This window comes from Typopeltis vanoorti, chromosome 12, assembly GCF_054136105.1.
Source record: "Typopeltis vanoorti isolate ZY-2024b chromosome 12, IOZ_Tvanoo_1.0, whole genome shotgun sequence".
NCBI classification, from domain to species: domain Eukaryota; kingdom Metazoa; phylum Arthropoda; class Arachnida; order Uropygi; family Thelyphonidae; genus Typopeltis; species Typopeltis vanoorti.
This window is the reverse complement of record NC_143560.1, coordinates 122,610,138-122,634,858: the sequence shown is the minus strand read 5'-3', so window position 1 is coordinate 122,634,858 and position 24,721 is coordinate 122,610,138. Positions and strand designations below refer to the sequence as shown.

Below are 24,721 nucleotides of genomic sequence, written 5' to 3'. Positions count from 1 at the left end.
TGCAAAAGTTCAAAGTGCTGCCTGGGGGGGGGACCGCACCCTCCTAGCTATGCCACTGCTCCAGCAACAGCCAATAACATTCATTTAGATGTGGCCAACATCCTAATCCATTCCATGCCTCTCAAAAACAATGTCCCACATAAGGAAGTCATTGCTTTAAAAGAGCTACACAGTAATAACCATATAACATAAAGCAGACAAAGGGAATGCAACTGTGGTGGTGAATTCAACAGAATAGCAAAATGCACACACTTCTACAAGATCAGTCAACACATCAAATTATAAATCAAGATCACACTAACTCACAAAAGCGTGCAAATTATTGAAAATTTCCTGTCTGAATTGATTAACTGCTATAATAAATTTGGTATGAAAATCAGCAATAAAAAGATAATAATAATGAAAATAGGCAGAAATACTGAAAACATCAACTGCATCTTGAATGGAGAACCTTTAGAACTAGTAAAACATTTCAGCTATTTATTGACAAATTTGTGGGAAGATGGCAGATTAAATATGAAAATAAATAACAGAATTAGCAAAGCTGGTATGGTAGGAAATCAACTGAATATATTTATATGGAATAAGAGAGAAATGAGTCAAAATCAAAACACTAAACTAGTGGTATAAACTGTATTCAGACCAATCTAAGAGCCAGGTTAGACATACTACTAAGCACATCCGAAAAAATATTGGGATTTCAAATTAATACAAACAAAGACTGGATATCAGTAAATACTAAATTAGAAATAGAGGAGAGAGATAGAATAAAAGAGAAACTGTTACAGACTGGTGAACATGTTGAACAAGAACAAACAGAAAGATATAGAGCAATTAACAAAGAAATAAAAAGAAGCACAAGAAACAATGAAAGAAATACATAAAGAATCCAGCACAAGAGGCAGAGGATGCTGCATATACAAACAACACGAGAAAGTTGTATGATATAACAAGGAAATTAGGTGGGAAAAGAAATAAATGGATAGTTCTCATATACAATAAAGCAGCAAAACTGCTATTAAATGAAAAAGAACAGATAAATAGATAGGTGGAATTCTTCTCGGAGAAATTCCAAGAAACAACCGATGGCGACCAGAGCCTAGAATTAAATGAACAAAATACATCGCTGGATATAAATTTGAACAAAATGATAAAAATAGACATTACAAAAGCAGTAACTCAAATCAAAACAAGTAAAGCACTGGGAGCAGATAATATACCAAGCAATGTACTAAATGCAAATCCAAAACTTATAGTATAGATGTTATATCCCTTACCAAATCAGATATTTCAGAAAGAAGAGTGGCCTAAGGAATGGAGAAAGGAATAAGTAAAATACTAGCATGGATAATATTAGAAAGAATCAAAAGAGAAATAGAAAAACAAGACCAGAACAAGCAGGATTTTGAGCCAATAGATCATGCACTAACCACATTGCATGATCTATTGGATCACATTGCATTATTATAGAACAATCATTGGAATGGCAGGCAAACTTATATTTAGATTTTATCGATTGTGAACAAGCTTTCGACAGTATAAACACATCTTCCCTATGGAAACTACTTAGAGACATTATGGACTCCCAGAAAAAAAAATAATAATAATTAAAAAATGTATGAAGATTTTGAAATTAAAGTAATATATGGAAATACCCTCTCAGAACCATTTAAAACAAAGTACTGGAATAAGGCAAGATTGCATACTCTCCCCTACTATGTTTTTAATTATCATAGACTGGGTGATGAGAAAAGTATCCCATCGAAATTACAATGGTTACTTCAAAACCAACTCCATGATCTTGATTTTGTAGATGATATCTACTTGCTTTCACAGAAGCACCAACATATAGTACAACAAGATAAAAAAAAATTGTTATAGAAACAGCTAAAAAATTTGATCTTTGGATAAATAAAAATAAAACAATGTTGATGAAAATAAATGAAGCAAAATAAACAAATAACAATAGAAGAAAACTGCTTAAAGAAATAGAACAGTTTATATCCCTTGGTTCAATAGTATCAATAAAAGGAGGAACTACTGAAGATATAAATAGAAGGAAACTGGCATATTCAACTTTCAACGAACTCAGAAATGTTTGGAAAAACAAGAACTTGTCTATAAAAATTAAAATGAGAATAAAAGAAAGATTCCTGTATTGTGACCACATTTTTATTAAGATAAATAAAAATAAACAAACCCGACAAGTTTCGTATATGTCGTTTGACTTACATCTTCAGGGGTTAAAGGTAACTAAAAGTTTAAAACACAAGAAATGAGAAATTACTCAAAATAGTCCATTCTGTGATGTTATGGCCATCTAAGCAAGATTTCAAGAATGCAATCACGCTACCATACATCAAGAATGTTACAGACAAATTGGCCAAATTACTAAGCACACATAACATTAAAGTTGCTTTTCTTCTGCTAGAAAAAATATCAAGTTTTCTACATCCCCAAAAACATCCACATCACCCTTTAAAAAAACCAGGTGTATATAAAATTCATTGTTCCTGTGGCATCTGCTACGTAGGCCAGACTGGAAGATCAGGGGAAATTCGTATGAACGAACACCAAAAAGACATGCAAAAAAGGAGAGAATACAAATCAGGCCTAGCATCCCGCACAACTTCCGCTGGCCATAATGTACTCCGGCATAAAACGAACATGTCTTATATTGAAAAAAAACTGTTTCACAAGGAAATTTAAAGAAGCTGCAAATATGCTTAGAATTCCAACGCAGTGCAACAAAAACATTGCCTAATTCTACACCAAGTTTGGTCAGCATTGATAAAAAATATACCTAAGTCAGACCTCGAACAGTGTGAATGTGACAACATCCAGCATTGCTCAAACTTAGCATGCCCAGATTCTGCATTTGGATTTTTTAATTTAATGAACAGTTAGGCGGCCATAACATCATAGAATGGACTATTTTGAGTAATTTCTCATTTCTTGTGTTTTAAACTTTTAGTTATCTTTAACCCCTGAAGATGTAAGTCAAATGACATACGAAACTTGTCGGGTTTGTTTATTTTTATTTATCTTAATAAACATGTCACAATACCAGAATCTTTCTTTTCAACTGCTAAACCACAGAAACCTATGCCTATAAATAAAATGAGAATATTTAACTCAAATATAAAGGCAATACTTATGTATGGATCAGAAACATGGATGTTAAACAAAAAGATAGTTAATAATGTCCAGGTTTTCCTAAACAAGTGCTTAAGAATGATATGGAAATATATTGGCCAAAACAAATATTAAATGAAGAACTATTATTATTATTACATGACACCTCCAGGTAGTCCAATGACTCATCAAGGGAAGGCACCTACTTTACCACTCAATTCACCCACTACAACGGACCACAATTGCATTCGCCTACACCAACGCTATTTACATCCATGCCCACGGCGGGATTCGAACCCTCAGCCTTTTGACTGGAGAGCAGACACTCTAACCACTCGGCCAACCAGGCCAGCAACTATGGCAGAGAACAAACCAGAAACCCATGTTGCAACAGATACGCAAAAGGAAATCGAGGTAGTTGGGGCATGTGTTGAGGAAACAAGATAAAATAATAGTAAAATAGGCTCTAGATTGGAATCCACAGGGTAAAAGAAGATGGGGAAGGCAAAGAGAAACATGGAAAAGAACAATACTGAAAGAAATAGTAAATATTAATAAAAACAGAGTCAGTGGAAAATGGTGATGGAAGAAGTATGCTCCCAGGTGGAGTGAAGAGGATTAAGTATGTAAGTAAATATTTTAAATATTACGATAGTACTATCATAATATTTAAAACAAGGATATTGGGAATTGAGGTGCTTGAGGATCAAGGCTGGATAACTAGTAGGAGACTCCACATGGTGTTTTGAGGAATGCAGAGAACCTACGTTCTCTGCATTCCTCAAAACAGGGCTTCTGACCTGATGTTCAATGCTCACCTTCATGTGGTGCATCCGTTTAGGTATCTACCTGGGTACCAAAAAAATGAGGATGGGCTGACAATTTGAGATTTAGCCCACCAAATTGTAATGTTATTGTCATCAACCATAATCCAAAACTATGGTAATACTGCATGATGGAATTTCATGCCGGTTGGGTGTGTTGTCTGGTTAAACAAAGCTCCCATTATGAGAAGACTGATAAGAACATAGAAAATAAACATCGGGAAGGTGGTAAAATATTCTAGAGGCTATTGAAAAAACTCAGAAATGGAGGAAAGTACTGTTAAAGGAATAAGAGATGATAAAGGAGACATGAAAACTGAGGATAAAGATATTCTTGGTGTATGGAGTAATTACTTTGAAAGATTGCTAAATGAAACAATCAATGACAGCATGGTGGTAGAAAACACTCAGCAGGAATGCAATCTGGAATATCTATCTGTACTACAAGTACAGATATATATATATATATATTTTACAAAGCTGTCACAAACGTGAAATGCAAAAAGGCAGCTGGAGTAGATAATAATCGACCAAAAATGAAATGCTAAAATATGGAGGTATTTAGGTTTTATGGTAAATATGAAAACAAACCCCAAATCAACATCACCAGAGTTAAAGATCGGTACTATCAACGTAACAAGCCTGAATGGCAAAGAAATGGAGCTAGCTGAGGAATTAGATAAGTACCAGATCGACATAATAGGGGTGACTGAAACAAAAAAGACCAACCAAGTGAGATCTTTCAGAGCAATAAATACAAAATGTTATATTCAAGCAATTACAATCAAGGAAAAGAAGGAGTAGCCATAGTATTCAACACAAAATATGAGGCTAATTTTCTTGAATGGCAGTCAGTCTCAAGTAGAGTAATGTGGGCAAATATGAGAATGGGGAACTGGACAATGAGACTTATTTGTGCCTATGGTCCCACAGAAGGTTCTACTAAGGTAGAAGTGAAGGAATTTTTTGAGGCTTTAGAAAAAGCAACTGACACAATGAAAAATGAAAAGTTGGTCCTTGTTGGGGATCTAAATAGCAGAGTAGGAAATGATTGTGAGACATACAAAAATATTTTGGGAAAATTTGGAGAAAAGAGCAAAGCTAATAATAATGGCAAATATCTGTTGGATTTCTGCTCAGGACATGGACTGGTTATTACTAACACCATGTTCCAACATAAAAATGTGCACAAATTCACATGGAGAGAAGAGGCTAGGAATAAGAAAAGTCTCATTGACTATGTTATTGTTGATAGTGATGTTTTCTCCCTGGTGCAGGACACCAGAGTGTACAGAGGATTTGAAATTGGAAGTGATCACTGTTTAGTCTTGAGCAGGATAAAATTGAATTTCATATTGAAAAGAATGACATGTAAGAAAGTTTTAAAGCGAATAAAAGTTGAGCAGCTCTCAGATGTGAACTGTAGACTAAAATACAGAAAGATTATTGAAAAGAAAATGAAAGAGTTTCAGAACAGGAATCAAACCTTGGAGATTCATTGGCAAACTCTGAAGAAAACATTGATTGATTCTACCAGAGAGGCATGTGGTGAGGTTGTGTGCAAAGATAAAAAAATCAGAACTCCCTGGTGGACACAGGAAGTTAAAGAGGCAGTGAAGGAAAAGAAGAAAGCATATCAAAAGTTCCTGGCAAATAAGTCAGCTTTTACAGAATACAGAGACAAATGTAAGAAAGCTAAACACTGTGTAAAACTAGCTAAACAAAAGTCATGGGAGGACTTTGGCAAGAATGTACAAAATAAATATCAAGAAGGTGGCAAAATATTCTGGAGGTTGTTGAAGAAGCTTAGGAATGGAGGAAAGAGTGCTGTAAAAGGAATTAGAGATGATAAAGGTGACATGAAAACAGGAGAAAAAGATATCCTTGAAGTATGGAGTAATTACTTTGAAAAACTGCTAAATGAAACAAGCAGTGATGACAGCACAGTGATAAAAAACACTGACCAGGCATGCAGTCAGGAATACATATCTATACTTGAAGTAGAAAAAGCCATCAAAGGCTTGAAATGTGGAAAGGCAGCAGGAGTAGATGATATTCGACCAGAAATGCTGAAGTATGGTGGTATAAGAGTCTTACAGTGGCTGCACTGCATAGTTCAGAAAGCCTGGACAGAGGGACGAATTCCTGATGATTGGAGTAGAGCTCTCATTGTACCCATATATAAAAAGGGAAATAAAACTGAATGTGAGAATTACAGAGGTATTTCCCTACTGAGTGTTCCTGGCAAGATCTATGCAAGTAGACTTGAGAAACGGTTGAGAAGAATTGTGGAAGAAAAGCTTGGTGAAGAACAAGCTGGATTCAGGCCAAATAGAGGCTGGCAGGATCAGATCTTCACTTTACGACAAATAGTCGAGAAAGCATGGGAATATAACAAAGATCTGTATTTAAGTTTTGTCGATTTGGAAAAGGCATATGACAAGGTGCCAAGTGAGAAGCTATTCAATACGCTGCAGTTATATGGTGTCAATGGGGCATTATATCAAGCAATACTTAGTCTTTATTTGAGTTGTAAGTCAGCAGTTAGAATTGAAGGAAGTACAGGAAGATGATTTAATGTTAAATCTGGTGTGAGACAAGGATGTACATTATCCCCTCTGTTATTCATTATTTATATGGATCACATTATGAAGGAATGTGGTATTAAACCTGATATCAAAATTGGAGATGTTAATGCCAGCTCTTTGCTTTATGAGGATGATGTTATACTTCTATATAAATCCACTACAAGTCTGCAAGATTCTCTGACTAAATTGAATAGCTGTTGTAATAGGTATGGTATGAAGGTCAGCAATAAAAAGACATAGACAATGAAAAATAGGTAGAATCATTGAAAATGTCAACTGTGTTGTGAATGGAGAACCTGTGGAACAAGTAAAACATTTCAGCTACTTAGGCACATATCAGCAAAGCTGGTATGGTGGGAAGTCAATTGAATAAATTCATATGGAATAAGAAAGAAATTAGTCGGAACACTAAATTAGCTGTATACAAGACAGTGTTCAAACCAGTTTTAACTTATGGATGTGAGAGCTCGGTCAGAAGTAAAACACTTGACCAAAGACTAGAGACCGCAGATATGAGAGACCTGAGAAAGATTAGAGGCATGAACAGATGGCATCAATGGCAATATCATATTAAAAATGAGGATATTAGGAAAGAACTTGACATTGTCAGCATCCAGGAATGCGTTAGCAGAGCTAATCTCAGGTGGTATGGTCACTTAAATAGAATGGGTGAGGAAAGATTAGCAAAACAAGTGTTCTCTGCCAGGTTGGCTGGAAAACGACCCAGAGGAAGACCAAGATATAGGTGGATTGATACAGTACAAAGTGCCTTAGACGATAGAAATATAAGATCTGATAATGTTGGAATCTTGACAAGTAACAGACTGATTTGGAGGAAAATTGTAGATAGGAAGTTAGTAATGATGTAATTTTTTCATGTAGTACTGTCATATCCTGTACACTCCTTGAGGGTACATGGCAGGAATTTGATGATGATGAAGTTTTATGGTGGCTACCCTGCATAATTCAGAAAGCCTGGTCAGGGTCAAGTGCCATATGATTGGAGTAGAGCACTCATAGTACCCATCTATAAAAAAGGGAATAAAGTTGAATGTGAGAATTACAGAGGAATTGCTCTATTGAATATTCCTGGTAAGATTTATGCAAGTATTTTTGAATAATGGCTATGAAAAATTGTGGAGGAGAAGAATAAGCTGGATTCAGGCCAAACAGAGATTATCAGCAACAGATTTTCACTTTAAGTCAAATATTGAGAAATCATGGGAATATAACAAGATCTGTATTGTGTTTTGTAGATCTTGGAAAGCTATATGACAAGGTGACAATATGAAAGCTGTTCAAAACACTCCAGTTATATGATGTAAATGGGACATTATATCAAGCAATACATAGGCTATATTTGAGTTGCAAATCAGCAGTTAGAATTGAAGGAGGTACAGGAAGATGGTTTGATGTTAAGTTAGGCGTGCGACAAGGGTGTACATTATCTCCACTGTTATTTATATGGATCACATTGTGAAGGAAAGCAGTGTTAAACCTGATATCAAAATTGGAGATGTTAATCTCAGCTCTTTACTTTATGCGGATGATGTTATACTTTTAAATAAATCCAGGATTTGCAGGATTCCCTGACCAAATTGAACAACAAACTAAATAAATTTATGTGGAATGAGAGAGAAATTAGTCAAAACACTGAACTGGAGACTAGTCTATCAAAGACTGAAGACCACAGATATGACAGTTCTGTGAAAGAATAGGTTGCTGAACAGAATCCATCACTGGCAATATCACATTAAAAATGAGGATATTAGGAAAGAACTTGACATTGTTAGCATTCAGGAATGTGTTAGCAGAGGCCACTTAAACAGAATGAGAGAGGAAAGATTAGCTAAACAACCTAACCAAGAGGAAGATCAAGATGCAGGTGGATTGATACAGAAAAAAAAAATGCCTTAGAACAAGGTTTCCCCAAAATTTTTTTCCGTGGCCCGCTTATTTTAATACTTCATCTTCGTGACCCACTAAAATTTTTATGGCCAATAGGTAAAATAAAACAGATTTGAATGTTCATAGAGTTTTCATTTGATTGTTTATTGGTGCTAATCGAAGAGTTTGTAACTGGCATATTGTTTGTTGTTTTATTACTCATTTATCCATCATTAAATGGGTAATGGAAAGCGAGATGAAGAAAGAATGAAATAAATTATTTAGAAACAATTATAATGATTACGGTTGTTCAGCCAAACCCACTGGGCAAGATACACGTATTCAATAATACAAAGAAAATGCTCTCTCTCTCTCGATGCTTAACTCAAATTGAACAAGCAGAGTGAGTAAGTGGCAGGCGAGTAAAACAAACGCCAGACAGCCAAATGATTCGGTTGGTTGCGTGGTTGCCACTGCGCAGTCTTGCAATTAGTTGAGCTACTTTACTGCGAACAAAGAGACTGTGAAATGTCAATGCGGACAGAGCATGTTTTTCGTCTCTATTAATTAAATTATTTATTCATTAGTCCCGATTAAACGTTATTTACTTGTATTTTAGAGTTTCGTGAAAAAAAGAAAACCCAAAAATGAAACACCTAGTTTTTTGAGAGTTTTTAGGCGACCTGGCATTTAGCTTTTGTGACCCGGTGCTGGGTCGTGATCCACCATTTGGGAAATGCTGCCTTAGAAGACAGAAATATAAGATCTAATAATATTGGAATGTTGACAGATAACTGGATATATGGAAGAAAATTGTTCCTAGGAAGTTTGGAATGATGTAACTTTTCATGTAGTACTATGAGAAGATCCTCTGCATATACCACTGAGGGTACATGTCAGAATTTGATGATGATAGGAATGAGCAGGACATTTTTAGCATTCAATAATATGTAAGCAGAGTTAATCTGGTCATTTAAATGCAATGTAATCGCAATCTGGTGTATTTGGATAACCCTTATAGTACAAATCAACTAAAATCTGTTTCAAAATGAGACAAAGCATCTGTAATCTTGTGAGACATATTCTCCCATAAGCAAGCATAATAAAAAAAATTCACTTTTATTATATTTATGAGAAGTGGATAATTTGTTTTTATTTAAAAATTACTTGTTCCTGTGTTCATGAAGGAATAAACAGTTTTTTTTTTTTTTTTTAAATAGATACCTTTAATTTAGAATACATTCAGGGTGATAAAAAAATACCAGTGCATCTCCTTAAGAATAAAATAGCATGGCCAACAGATAAAAATACAAAATTCCAAAATCCTTCTGGCAGTAATCTAGAGGAAGGTAAGATTTTTTGATCTTATCATTTTATATATGAGCATAACTTTAATTATCATCTTACTTTAATATACAATTGTCTAATCCTATTCTAAGCAGTCAGTATTAATGACAGTTGATTAAAAATAAAATAATAAGAAAATTATTTGTAAATTTTACAGAGTGCATCCATACATAATGAATGAATGAAAAAAACAACAAAAAAAAAAAAAAAATAACATTTTCTTAACATTGAGAATATATACAAAGATAAAATTTTCAATGAATGGTATCTGGACTACTTTATGTTTTTGGCAAGCCTGTATTTCCTTGTTTAGTTTACCAGTTTGTTTTATGCTTCCATGCTTCCAGATAAGTTAGTATAACATTGATTGTAAAAAGAAGATTATTATTTAGTCTGGTGACTATATCTTAAAGCATGATGATGATGATGGGTGAGTTATAACTTCAAGTGTTCCCAAAGCAAAAATTAAAAACATGGCAATTGAAGAAAAGAAAAGTAAATGAGATCATAATTGTGGTAGGTACCAACGACTTAAATAGCAATTAGTTCATCATGATAGAGAATATGAAAGGGTTGTTGGAAGAACTGAGAGTGAAGAGTCAGAAAGTGAAAATTGTAAGTATATTACCTCGATATGATAAACAGTAAGAAGAAGGGCTATAATGGCAAACGATTTAATGCCTAAGAATGGATGTGAGTTTGTGGATGTGTGGAGTGAGTTTGAGGGATTGAATTTGTATAAGAGAGATGGCTCACCCTAGAATGTGTTTGATATCAGGAGTCTTGAAAATCTAATAACTAGCATGTGACCTAACACAGAGAGTTAGGGAAGCTAAATTATCATGTGAGGAATTGTGAGAATATGTGTGTAAGGGCAACAATGTAATATAACTGTGTTAATGATGGAAATGATTACGAGGAGAGAACGATTTTTGAGAACGTATGCAATGATGTCTGCATATATATAAGGCACTAGAGAAGAACATGGATCTGCAAGTTTTCCAACTGTGCCGCACACAAGAGTATACAAAACCACATGCAGGTAGCTTTTTATGTCTGTACACAAATGCTAGGAGTATCAGAAAAAAAGAGGAAAAAAAAGATAGGTCTCTATCTGTCGTAAATCAATCGATTGTTTGCATTCTATCTTGTAATCAACTGTCACTTCCACTGAAGATGGTCTGCAAGTTTCAGGCTGAAATATCAAATCTCCTAATCAAATAAATAGTATTAACTATGCCTTGTGTTTTCATATAAATAAGGAATATAATAAAAAAAAGGGAGCAGTAGAGTTTGTTGTCTTGGTCAATATATTCCAGCCTCAGATTGCTGGCATTAGTGAGACCTGGATATTAGAATTGCACGTACTAACTGGTTTTGAGTGTAAAGGGTAGAGTATTTATAGATGGGATAGGAGAGGTGGGGGCGTGCTGCTAATGATATCGGATGACTTGAATCCAGTTAATGAGACCTATGATTGTAATACTAATAGCAGTTCATGTGGCAGTGAGTTTGAAGCCATCTGGTGTGAGATGGAATTCAACAAGATCAAATACATAGTGAGGTGTTTTCGCAGACCTGGTCGATTGGTTGCTAGTGATGAAGAAATGCATCACCAAATAAAAACGATGGGTAAAAAAGAATAACCATAATGGGTGACTTTAATTTTCCAAACATTAATTGGATAGCATTAAAATCTCATGAGAAGAATGAAACTGAATTTATTGAACTGTTGTGAGACAACTTCCTCAAGCAGCATGTGATAGAAGGAACTCGAGGTCAAAGAGTGAGTAAAGTGAGGTCAAAAAGGAAGTTACTCGAGGTCAAAAAGTGACTGAAGGAATTCGAGGTCAAAGATTAAGTTAAAGACTACACCTCCAAATCAAAAAAATTAGAATAATCAAAGAAAATGTGTTGGATTATTTGCGATTCTAATTTATTGCATAGAAAATAATTATTACCAAATATGAATTAGCATAATCTAAATCTATTTACTTTGTAGATTATATAACCATTTAAACACATAAAAATGTAATATAAATTATAAGAAAACTGTTATTTGAAAACATTCACAAAATTAGAATAATTTTTTAAATGGTCCAAAATATTAGAATAATGTGAAAACAAATGCACAAAAATTACAGTCAAAGGGAAACAACATGATAAGTAATACTTTGTTTCATCCCCCTTAGCTTTTATGACTGTTCGGAAACGGTTGGGCATATTATTTACTAGTAGTTCACAGTCTTTATTATCAAAACAGCCTACATGGTCTGCAGACTAGAAATAAGGTCATTTTTGTTTCTTGGGGCAACTTCTTGAAGACGTTTCTTCATAATTCCCACAAATTCTCAATGGGGTTTAAATCTGGTGAGTGTGCTGGCTAAGGAATTGCATTGATTTGCCTTTCTTTGAGCCATCTAGTGCTGGTTTTCGAAGTGTGACAAGAAGCTGAATCTTGCTGAAAAAGGAAATCACTATCACATAAATCTTCCAATGCCAGTAACATAAAGTGCTCAAAAATTTTTTGGTACACTTTGGAATTGATTCTTTTGTACACAATATACAGCCTACCTGAACTTTATGCAATCATACAAGCCATGACAGAGGTTGCAAATTTCACTAAATTTCATGCATTCTTTATCAAATGCTTCTTGCTTAAGATGCCAAACATGTATCCTGTGATGACCCACAAAACATACTTTCATTGCTAAAAAGTACCTTTTTCCAGTCCTCTTGACCCCACAACAGTCTTTGCTTACACCATTGCAATCTAGCTGCCCTTTTTCTTGGAAGTCATAAACGGCTTCGTCTTAGTCACACATGATTTAAAACACAATTTGTGAAGTTATCTCAATATCGTAGATTTAGACACATTCACACCTAGTTCTTTCCATCTCCTGTGAAAATACCTTTCACTTCAGAAGCAGTTTTCCTTCACGATATTCTTCAATCTCCTCTCATCTCTTGATGTAGTTATTATCTTTCAACCTCTATTGCAGTGATTATTTTGAAAACTCTGGTTATTAGAATACTGTCTCAATACTCTACTCAAGCTTGCATGAGAACATTTCAATTCCTTATCTATAAACCGTTTGTGCTTCTTTGTGTAGAGATACCATACCAAAGTTCTTAGCTTCCGACATGTCACTTGTTCAACCCATGTTTAACAAATGATTAACTGAAATCCATGTGCAAACAATTCCTAACACACAAGTTAGTCCTGCAGCTACTGAAATATATGCTATTTCTGTGCTCTCCTCAAAACCATTCAGAAAAATTTGGAATATTCTAATATTTTAAACATTGTTAAAAATTATTCTATTGTGAATGTTTTCAAATAACAGTTTTCTTATAATTTATATTACATTTTTATGTGTTTACGTGGTTATATAATTATTATTATTATCTGAGACCTCCAGGGAGGCTATAAATCACCCAAACCAGCTATCATATCTTCCCTTAAATTCATTCACAATAGATGCACTCACTATCCCTAAGGGCAAATTATTCCACTCACTGCTCTCTGGGGAAAACCTAGCTCTCACCCCTTTCTTGACTGTGAACAAACTTAACTTCCATGGATGCCCCATGTTCTCTCCCGACCTTTCATATAACAAAAAATTTCATCAGTTGATATCCTATTACTCCCATTCAAAACTTTATAGACCTCTAGCATATCATCTCTCTTTCTCCTGTTAACCAGAGTCTGCAATTCACATACCTCGTAATCTGTCCTAATCTAAATCCCATAATCCAGATTCCAGATATAATCTTTGTAACTCTTCATTGCACCATTTGAACAGCTTCTTTATCCCCTTGGAACCCGGGAGACCAAATCTGCACACAGTAATCCAGGTGTGGTCTTATCAAAGCCTTATAAAGAGGCAAAATGACTTCCTTATCCTTAGATGTCAAGGTTCTCTTCAACATCACATTTATCCTCTGAGTTGTATTTGCAACTTTTGCTATGTGACCTTGGAGCTTTAAATTCCTATCCACCAATACGCCAAGATTCCTTGCCTCTTCAGTTTCTTGTAGCATAATCCCACTAATATGCTACTAGAACTCTAATCATGCCAAAGGCATAACTTTACACTTACTAATATTAAATTGACAGCTATTTTCGTTTGCCCAAATTTTCAGTCTATTCAAATCATTTTGTAATTGCTGAATATCAGTAGCATCCCTGATTGTCCTGTCTATCTTTGCATCATCGGCAAACAATTGCACATATGATGTTAGATCCTTCCTGATGTCATTAATGTATAGATTAAGCAATAAAAGCCCAAGGACTGAACCCCGAGGTACACCACTGGTCACCTCAAATCTGCCTACTCAGGAATGATACCACAATTCACGTGGTATCATTCCTGAGCTGAGACTCAAGTTATACAAACATGTGAAAGGCATAGCCAATTTGGCTGAACATTCCTTTAGCAAATGGACTGATATTCCATCTGTCCCTATAAATCAATTCTTATCCATGTTATGCAACAGTTCTTGAATCTCATTTTCATGAACCTCTAACTCTTCATCCAATGTAGCAGTAGCACTGTGCACCATGTTACATACACCTGGTTGATATATCTTAGCAAAGTGAGCACATTAACTGAACAATCTCATTAGCTTCTGACGCTCGAGTACCCCATCTGCATTCAATAGTTATTCTTCAACATTCATTCTTTCTTTTGCTTGTGGCATAATGATAAAATTCTTTTGGATTGCCTTTAGCTTGCATGGCCAATTTCTTTTCATACTTCGATTTAGCTTTCCTCACAATACTTGTTACTTTCTGGCCTGAGCTTTATATATTTCATAACACCTCTCACTCTTATTCTCACGATATTCTTTCCACATCATCTTCTTGTGGATCGCTTGCTTAATAAAGTTGCACATCATTTCACTATCAACCTATTTATTCTTCAAACACTAGGGATACATTCGAATACTGCCTCATTTAAGCACTTTTTCAAAATTCCCATGCATTGCTGACATTTTTCCAATTCAGTAACTGATACCATGGGACCAAAGATAGTATTCTCCTAAGTTGATCATAATTTCCAGCTTTGTAGTTCAGCATGTAACCTGTTTTAATCAGAACATCAATACAATTAGATACTTCCCAAAGAAAGTACAGCATGATCACTATCACCATTTGGTGGTAAAATGGCCATATTCTTGACAGAGACCCCTTCTGATGCTATGAGCAAATCCAACACTCTTTGATCTCGAGTTCCATCTCTCACATGCTGCTTGAAAAAGTTGTCTCGCAACAATTCAATAAATTCCTCTTTCTTATCATGAGATTTCTCAGTTCTCTTCTACCCAATCAATGTGTGGAAAATTAAAGTCACCCATAATGATCATTCGTTTGATACCCATAAGGCTAAACTGCCGATGCATTTCTTCACCCCTGCAACTGAACTGCCAGATCTGTAGCAACATCCCACCATATATTTCATTCTGTTAACCTCCACATCATACTAGATTGACTCAAATTCACCACTACATGAGACATTGTTACCGTCATGTTTTTTCTTGTGTTTCTACCCTGCAATCTACAAAGAATGAACTTATTTCTAGTCGACCATGTAAGCATATTTTGATAAAAAAGACTGTGAACTCCTAGTAAATAATATGCCCAACCGTTTACGAACAGTCATAAAAGCTAAGGGGGATGCAACAAAGTACTAATTATCATGTTGTTTCCCTTTAAGTATAATTTTTGTGCATTTGTTTTCACATTTTTCTAATATTTTGGACCATATCAAAAATGACTCTAATTTTGTGAATGTTTTCAAATAACAGTTTTCTTATAATTTATATTACATTTTTATGTATTCACTCACATGGTTATATAATCTACAAAGTACGTAGATTTAGATTATGCTAATTCATATTTGGTAATAATTATTTTTTATGCAATAAATTAGAGTTGCAAATCATTCAACACATTTTCTTTGATTATTCTAATTTTTCGATTCAGAGATGGATTCTGCTTCTGCTTGGTGACAGTGGTCATGTAGTGCTCACTTGGGAAGTTTCTAAGTTTATTGATGTTCAGTCAGAAAAGGTTACATGCTGAATTACAAAGAAGTAAATTATAATCAGCTGAGGAGTATACTGAGTTCAGCACAATGGTATCAATTGCTGGATGGTAACAATATCACTTAAGTGTATGGGAAGCATTTAATAAATACTTAAATTATGCAATACCAGAATGTGGCCTGAGAGTTTGAAAATTAAGTAGGGTAGGAGTGCAATGGATGTGTAACGTTATCAATCAAGAAATTCGTAAGAAAAGGATGTGGAAGGAATATTGTGTGCATAAGGATGATGTCCATTATGAAAATTATAAGCAAGAGGCCAGAAGAGTCGCAACTGTTGTATGGAAAGGTAAGTCTGAGTATGAAAAAAAACTGGCTCTGCAAGCTAAAGATAACCCCAAAGAATTCAATTGATATGCTGCAAGTAAAAGAAAAAATGAATATGAAAGAATAACTCTACTGCGTGCAGATGGTGTGCAGGGTGATAGATGCAGAAGAGATTATTCAACTGATGAGTGCCCATATTGCTAAAAGTTATCAACCTGGTGTACCCAACATTGAGTTCACTGCTTCCTTTTCACTGGATGAAGAAACTCAGGTGTATGAGGAGGAGGTATTAGAGCTGTTGTACAAACAGAATAGGAATTCTGTTTGTACCAGGCTATATAATTTGTGTCTCAGAACAGGGAAGATTCCAAAGGAGCGGAAAGAATGTATGGTAATCCCATTGTACAAGTGTGGTGCAAAGACCAATGTATCCAACTATCGACCAATCAGTATTTCAGGAGTGGTGGCGAAGATTTTGGAAAAATTGGTTAGGGCTCAAATTGAGAAATGGGTTGACAGAGAATCTCTACTTTGCAATGAACAGAATGTGTTTACTAAAGGAAGTTCGTGTTTTAGCAACTTGCTCACATTCTATATTATTATTGAGCTATTACTAAATCACTTAAGGAATTAACAACGTAGATACAAACATAAATTAAATTACATTTTAATAAATATTTCCGATATTTCGGCAACGTCACGTTGCCATCTTCAAAAGGAACATACAAAAAAAAGGCACGTGCATGTAGGCACTACAACACAGTAACTGAGAATGAAGTGATGAAGCTATTGTTCTCCTAAAAGTCCTGATGGTTCCCCCTAGCAGGCTGAATAGGTGTTCTGGCCATTGGGCTGAAGGACTGCTGATGTAAGCCTCCCAAATTTGGGGCAGTCTCATGCAACAAATTTGTTGAGCTTTGGAGAGTTTCTTAGGGCTGAGGCTGATTCCATAAATAGTCTTTCGAATTTGTATTTGCTATGGTGTATTAATGTAGCTTTCTTCCACTGTATTCTGTGGCATGTATCCAGAGCATGGTCTGCAAGACCAGAATGGTTGTACTTGTGAAAACGGGTGTAGTCCTTGTGTTCCGAAATTCTGATATTCGCTGTCCTGCCTGTTTGGCCAAAGTAAGACAGTTTATAGTTGCAAGGGACCTGGTATACACCAGGTAGGTCTAGGGGAAGTGGTTGGTCTTTAGTGGAGCGGATAAGGGATGCCAGTTTTCTGTATGGTCTGTAAAAGGAGGTCAAGTCATGTTTTTTTAAGGTTTTGGTAATTTTTTCTGAGGTGCCTTGGATGTAGGGAATGGTGATGGATTTAGAGTAATCCCTGTTGTGGAGGGGGGGGGTTGTGGTTTGTAGGTTTCAATATTTTTTGGATTTTTTTGGGGGGTAGCCATTGGCTGAGAAAGTGTTGAGGATGTGATTTAGTTCAGTGTTTAGGGTCATGTCGTTAGAACAGATTAGTTTAGCCCTGTTGTATAGTGTTTTCACCACTCCATATTGTTGGTGAATGTACCTGCCTGTATGGGTGGGTTTTCTATAAACTGAGAAAACCAAGGTTCCATCAGGCTGGCAGGTGACTAGTGTGTCTAGGAAAGGAAGGCTGTTGTTTTCCTCTTTTTCCAGGGTGAACTTGATTCTGGGGTGTTGGTTGTTTGAGTGTGTTAAGAAGGAGAGGAGTGTATCAGAGCCATGTGGCCAAATAGCGAACACATCATCAACGTAGCAAAGCCATATGTCAATCCAAAAGACCCTCAATCCAAAACTTCCTGCCAACACCGTAATCAACCTTTCTTCAGTCACCCTGAAGTATGAAGCATTCAATGCGCTTTCACATGGCCACAATTTCACCATTGCTCCCAGAAAAATACCTAGTGAGGATATTATGATCCAGATCGAATGCAGAATCCGCCACCTTCCAAATCAAATCGCCAACAGTGTAAGACTGATGTAGCTTGTGTCCTCTCCAAAGCAAGACCACCAAAAACCAACATATCCAACAAGGAATATAAAGCTCTGCAGGAAATGAGGAATAATAAAGAAATAGTTATCACCAAAGCAGATAAGGGATATGCAACTGTAGTACTTAACCAAAAGGACTACACAGGTAAGCTTAATGCTCTTCTATTAGATCGGGCTACTTACCTCCCTATCAAATCCAGTCCTACCAATTCACAAATCAGAAAACTTCACAGGCTCCTTAAGAAAGTCACTTCTTGGCCTGTAGACGTTACCAACAGATTAAAGCCATTTAACTCTATACCCCCCCCCTTGCGTATTTATGGACTCCCAAAAATACATAAAGAAAATGTGCCATTACGTCCCATAGTGGATGGCATTGATTCCCCCACATACAAATTAGCTAAACATTTGGCCAAAGTGCTCACACACTATACTGGCAACACACCATCACACATAAAAAACTCAGCCCACTTCAAAGTCAGCATAGAAAACCTTACACTCCAATATACTGACATAATGGTCAGCTTTGACATCTCCTCCTGATTCACAAATGTCCCACTCGAGGAAACTTCAGAGCTAATCCAAGCTAAATTTTCTCCTGATATCTCAGCCCTATTTCAGTTCACAATGAACTCAGGCTATTTCGTTTGGCAGGGAAAATTCGACAAACAAATAGAGGGGACAGCCATGGGTTCACCACTCTCCCCACCCTTGGCCAATTTCTTTATGGACACTTTTGAAGAAAAAGCTTTAGCCTCTGCCCCACAAAAACCAACCATATGGCTTCACTACGTTGATGATGTGTTCGCTATTTGGCCACATGGCTCTGATACACTCCTCTCCTTCTTAACACACTAAAACAACCAACACCCCAGAATCAAGTTCACCCTGGAAAAAGAGGAAAACAACAGCCTCCCTTTCCTAGACACACTAGTCACCTGCCAGCCTGATGGAATTTTGGTTTTCTCAGTTTATAGAAAATCCACCCATACAGGCAGGTACATTCACCAACAATATGGAGTGGTGAAAACACTATACAACAGGGCTGAACTAATCTGTTCTAACGACATGGCCCTAAACACTGAACTAAATCACATCCTCAACACTTTCTCAGCCAATGACTATCCCCCCAAAAAATCCAAAAAATATTGAAACCTACAAACCCCAACCCCCTTCCCCCCCCCTGCACAACAAGGATTACTCTAAATCCATCACCATTCCCTACATTCGAGGCACCTCGGAAAAAATTACCAAAATCTTAAAAAAACATGACTTGATCTCCTGTTACAGACCATACAGAAAATTGGCATCCCTTATCCACTCCACTAAGGACCAACCACTTCCCCTAGACCTACCTAGTGTATACCAGATCCCTTGCAGCTATAAACTGTCTTACTTCGGCCAAACAGGCAGGACAGCGAATATCAGAATTTCGGAACACAAGGACTACACCCGTTTTCACAAGTACAGCCATTCTGGTCTTGCAGACCATGCTCTGGATACACGCCACAGAATACAGTGGAAGAAAGCTACAGTAATACACCGTAGCAAATACAAATTCGAAAGACTATTTATGGAATCAGCCTCAGCCCTAAGAAACTCTCCAAAGCTCAACAAATTTGTTGCATGAGACTGCCCCAAATTTGGGAGGCTTACATCAGCAGTCCTTCAGCCCAATGGCCAGAACACCTATTCAGCCTGCTAGGGGGAACCATCAGGACTTTTAGGAGAACAATAGCTTTATCACTTCATTCTCAGTTACTGTGTTTTAGTGCCTACATGCACGTGCCTTTTTTGTATGTTCCTTTTGAAGATCGCAACGTGACGTTGCAGAAATATCGGAAATATTTATTAAAGTGTAATTTAATTTATATTCGTACCTACGTTGTCAATTCCTTAAGTGATTTAGTAATGTATAACCAATGTATAAGCCTGTCTACGAGTATTATTGAACTAGACAAGAGGAATTGTTACAGCATGGAAGACTGTTGCATATGGATCATATGAGTTTGGATTATAAAATATTAATGGGGTTAACATGATGGCTGACTGACAGATATCAAAAAATGGTATATGGGGGATGCGAGTCTGCAAAATTTAAGGTAACCAGTGATGTTCCATAAAGATCGGTACTTGGTCCACTTATTCAATCTGTACGTTAATTACATTGGGGGAGGATTTTTACAGGTGACATACAGCTATTTGCTGATGATGCAAAGATAGGTAGGGTAATCAGGAATGTGGCTGATATGCAATACTTGACTATGATTTGAATAGGCTGGATTTGTGTGCATGGGAAAATGGATGTCAGTAAATGCAAAGTCATTCACTTTGGCATGATGAGATATCTAATGTCATATTAAATTGGTGGGATTATGCTAGAAGAAACTGATGCTAGGGATATCAGAGTGATAGTAGATAGAAAGTTGAAGTTCAGAGACCATGTAGCAAAGATTGCAATTTACAACTCGAAAAATGATTGTTGTTGTTGTTGTCTTGTCCTTTGAAGAGTCCTTGATGTTTCCGTGTGCTCTTTGTACTGCTTTGGCTATGTCTGTGATTTTGTTTGTATAGAGCTGTTGTTCAGGATTAGGATCTATTTCTTGCAAGGCTGCTGTAATTGCTGGACAGGTAAAGATGTGAGTAGGTGTCAGTTCAGTATTGGGGCAGTTGTTGCAGTTTCTATATGTTCTCGTATCATCTGTATTGATCTTCATTCCTCTATAATGTCCTGTTCGTAGTCTTGCTATCGTGGTGGAGGTCCTTCTGTCAGCATTGATCTCGGGAATTTGATGCTGTATCACTGATTTCAATGGAATTAGTTTAGCTTTTGCTAGTGCATTGGCATCAGCAAGAGTTATCATATGAGTTTCTTGGTTGAGTTCTCTGGCCTCTTTTGCTAATTTATCAGCTGCTTCGTTGTGATCAATGCCTACATGAGCAGGAATCCATTATAAAATGCAACTTTTACCTAAACACTTTAGATTATTTAAGAGTTTATGGATGTCTTGTGTGAGCTTGGTATTGCCATTTTTGATTGCCTCCATAGCTGATCTTGAGTCACTGTAAATTATAATTCCTTCAGATTGTTGAGATGATGATAGATTTAAGTAGGCTTCTAGTGCTTTATTTATTGCGTAGAGTTCGCTGGTAAAATTGGAAGCAATTCTCCCAGATCCAACTTTTATTGAAAGTTTTTCACCTTTTGGGAGTAGAAGGAGAACACCAGCGCCTCCATTAATCATATTGGTGTCTGATGATCCATCGGTATAACAAATAACCTGTTTGGAGGATGAAAGAAGGTTGATGGTATTTAGGCCTTTTTCTTTAAGCATTTCTTTTGGTTCTTTTTTTGTACAGAGTTTGGTAAGGTTTAGATTTATGGAGGTATTTGAAGGTAAAGGACTGGAAAATAGAGGTTCTTTGTTTATGTGGACATTTAGCTGATCAAGACCTATTTCTTTCCTGATAGTGTCATCATATTGTAAAGTCGATGATCTGTGAAGTCTGCAAATTTGGTTCCAATGTTCATAAGTTTTTAGGGAGATATGATCACTTTGGTAGCTTCTGATATTATGAATTTTATGGTGGCAAATTTTCGTCTGTCCTCCAGCAGGTCAAGCCCACATTCCTGTTGGGCTCTGATGTTGTTAGTGGATGAGACTGCACCAATGATAATCTTGGATGCTTTTGCTTGTATTTTGTCTAGTTTTTTCTTTACCGATGAGGCCGAAGGTGACCAGATAGGTGCTGCATATTTCATTATTGGCCTTATTAGTGTAGTGTAAGTAGTTTTGAGGATTTTTGGCTTTGCGCCCCAATTTGTTCCACAAAGCCTTTTCAGTATATTTAATTTTTTTAGAGCTCTGTTGGAAGTGTTAGAGATGTGTTGTGCAAAACGTAATTCCTGATCAAGCATAATACCAAGGTATTTTGGATTTGTGACTTTTTCAATTAGCTTGTTATTGATCATGACTTTGGGATTGTAGGAATGTCTATTTTTCCTGTCTGTACTAAATGTACTTAGTTTTGTTTTGTCTGGGTTGATTTTGAGTTTGAGTTCGTCTGACCATTTTTCTAAACCTCTCATGGATTTGTTTAGAATTTCCTCTGATTCTTTGATTTTAGCACTAGTGTGCCAGATGGCTATATCATCTGCATAGCAAGTTACTTTTGTGTCTTCTGTAAGGTAGGGATGAATATTATTGACATATAGAAGGAATAGTAAGGGACTGAGTACTGAGCCCTGGGGAACACCAGCCCAGGTTCTCCGCTCTTTTGATATTGCTGCATTGATTCTGACTTTGATCTTTCTTCCTCTGATGAAATCAGCAATCCAGATTAAAGCGTTTCCTCTAATTCCAATATCATGTATTGTTTGTATTAATTTTTTGATCCAAACACGATCGAAAGCAGCAGTCATATCAAGGAATATGGCAGTTGTCTTTTTTGTTGGTTTTTCCTGAAATGAGTCTATTATTGTTTGGCAGAAATGGAATAATTGATCTGTTGTCGAATGACGAGTTCTATAAGCAGTTTGGTAGTAGTTGATTTTCTTATTTTTTGTCAGCCAGTGCATAAGCCTGGAGTGTATGATTCTTTCAGTAATTTTACAAAGTATGCTAGTTAATGCGATAGGTCTGTAACTTTGACATTCTGCAGCATTTTTGTCAGGTTTCAGGATGGGTACAATAACTGATTTTTTCCATTCTTTTGGAAGTTTGCCTGTTCGCCAAGAGGTATTGAGAATGTCCAGAAGATGTTCTTTGGCATTTTTGCCAAGGTGTTTGACCATATGACCAAAGATAAGATCATTACCAGGGGATTTATTAGGTGCAGTTTTCTCGATTGATGAATTTAGTTCACTTAGTGTAAATTCTTCGGAGAAGATGTCATTAGTTTGGTATGTTCTTGCTTGTTTTAGCATTTTACTTGTGAGTTTATTGAGGGGCTTGTCCTCTCTGTTATACTGAAGTTTGGAGTTGTTTGAATAGGTTTTTGCCAGTGTGTTTGCAATTTCTTGATCTGTAATAGCTTGTTTCCCAGCATTTATGATGAAGTTTGTTTTCTGTCGGTTCTCTTTTTTGATATTGTCTAGGATTCTAATAATGTTCCAGTGTTGGCTGTCTTTTCTTAGGTCCAGGTTACTGCAAAGTTCCGCCCATTTCTCTTGTTTGCACTTCCAAATTTCCTGCTCTATTTTGTGTGTTATGTCCATTAATTTCTTTCTGTAATCATCAGTTTTATTAATTCTGAATTGTTCATTGATATTGTCTCTTTCTGTAATCATTGAATCAATATTGTGATCTTTCCAGTATGGTATCCAGGTGTTTTTCCGCTGGCCTCTTGGTATTGTTGCTTTGGCAGCTTTACTGATGTGTGAAGTAAGGATTTGTAATTTTCTGTCGAGGTTTCCAGAGACAGGGTCATCTTGACAGAGGCTCTCCAAGGTTTGAGTAAACCTTGTCCAGTCGGCTTTTCTGAAGTTCCACGTCCTTTTGGTTTGCTGTTCTTGTTCAATCTTGAAGTTTAGTGTTGTTATTATGGGTCTGTGGTCACTGATGGCATTTCCCAGAATTTTCCATTGTGCACTTGATGCAATACTATAATTAATGGCTGTGATGTCAATAGCAGATTCAGTTCCCGTAGTTTTAGAAAGATAGGTGCTCTGTCCATTGTTAATTGTTGTGAGTTCCAAATCTGTAAAGAGGTCTTCCAATTGTTGACCTTTATGGTCTAAATTGGGGGAGCCCCACGTTGGGCTTTTTGCATTTAGGTCACCAAGTATAATGGTTGCATCAGTTAGAGAATCGCTTAGCTTTTCAATGATGTCTGTATCAATATTTGTATTATCAGGATGGTAGACGTTTGTGATTGAAATAGAATGGTTTGGTAGATGTATTTCAACAGCTTGAGCTTCTGTTGAACTGTCATTATTTAAATATTGATTTAGGGTGATTTCTTTGAATTTGATTTCTGGGGTCTTCAAAAGGATAGCAAGCCCGCCACCTGTTCTTTCTTCTCTATCCTTCCTAAGAACTGTGTATCCTTTGATGTTGAAGTTCAAATTTTTATTTAGTTTTGTTTCTTGTAGACAAGCTATATGGATATTATTTTTATAAAGCATGTATTTGAGTTCATCCATTTTTCTCTGAGTACCGTTGATATTGAGTTGCAAAATGTTAATATGAGTCCTCGTAGCATATTTATCATCAGGAGCCCGGACTGCAGCCCCAGACGCGTCGGCTTCCCCGGACGCAGTAGCATTGGTTGAAAACTTTTTATGACTCTTCATAAAATGATTGTAATGCTGAAAAGAACTTTGACATGTAAAAATATGGATGCCATTTGGCCTCTTTACAAGGCCTTGATAAGACCTCACTTAGACTGTTGTGTGTATCTGGTCACCAGGTTTCATTTGTGAGTGATACAGTGGAGAAAGTGTGTGCACAGGAAAGTGTTAAAAATATCAGGATTGTGGAATACTGATTATGAAGACAGATTGAGAATTTGTTGACTGCAGACACTTGCAAACAGGGACTGTTTGATTGATACTTAAAATCTTTTGAAAGGGTCATATAGAATTTCAGTTGATGGA

The 24,721-nt window shown here is 36.3% G+C and overlaps 1 protein-coding gene across 1 annotated transcript in view; it reads left to right on the top strand.

The window, feature by feature from the left end:
* Nucleotides 1-24,721, top strand: part of LOC150101195 (cell cycle control protein 50A-like) — a 153,152-nt gene that overhangs the window by 87,450 nt on the left and 40,981 nt on the right. Inside the window, exon 5 of the mRNA XM_090401263.1 lies at nt 9,655-9,783. Within this exon, the coding sequence (XP_090257389.1) occupies nt 9,655-9,783 (129 nt within the window). The remainder of the gene's footprint in view (nt 1-9,654; nt 9,784-24,721) is intronic.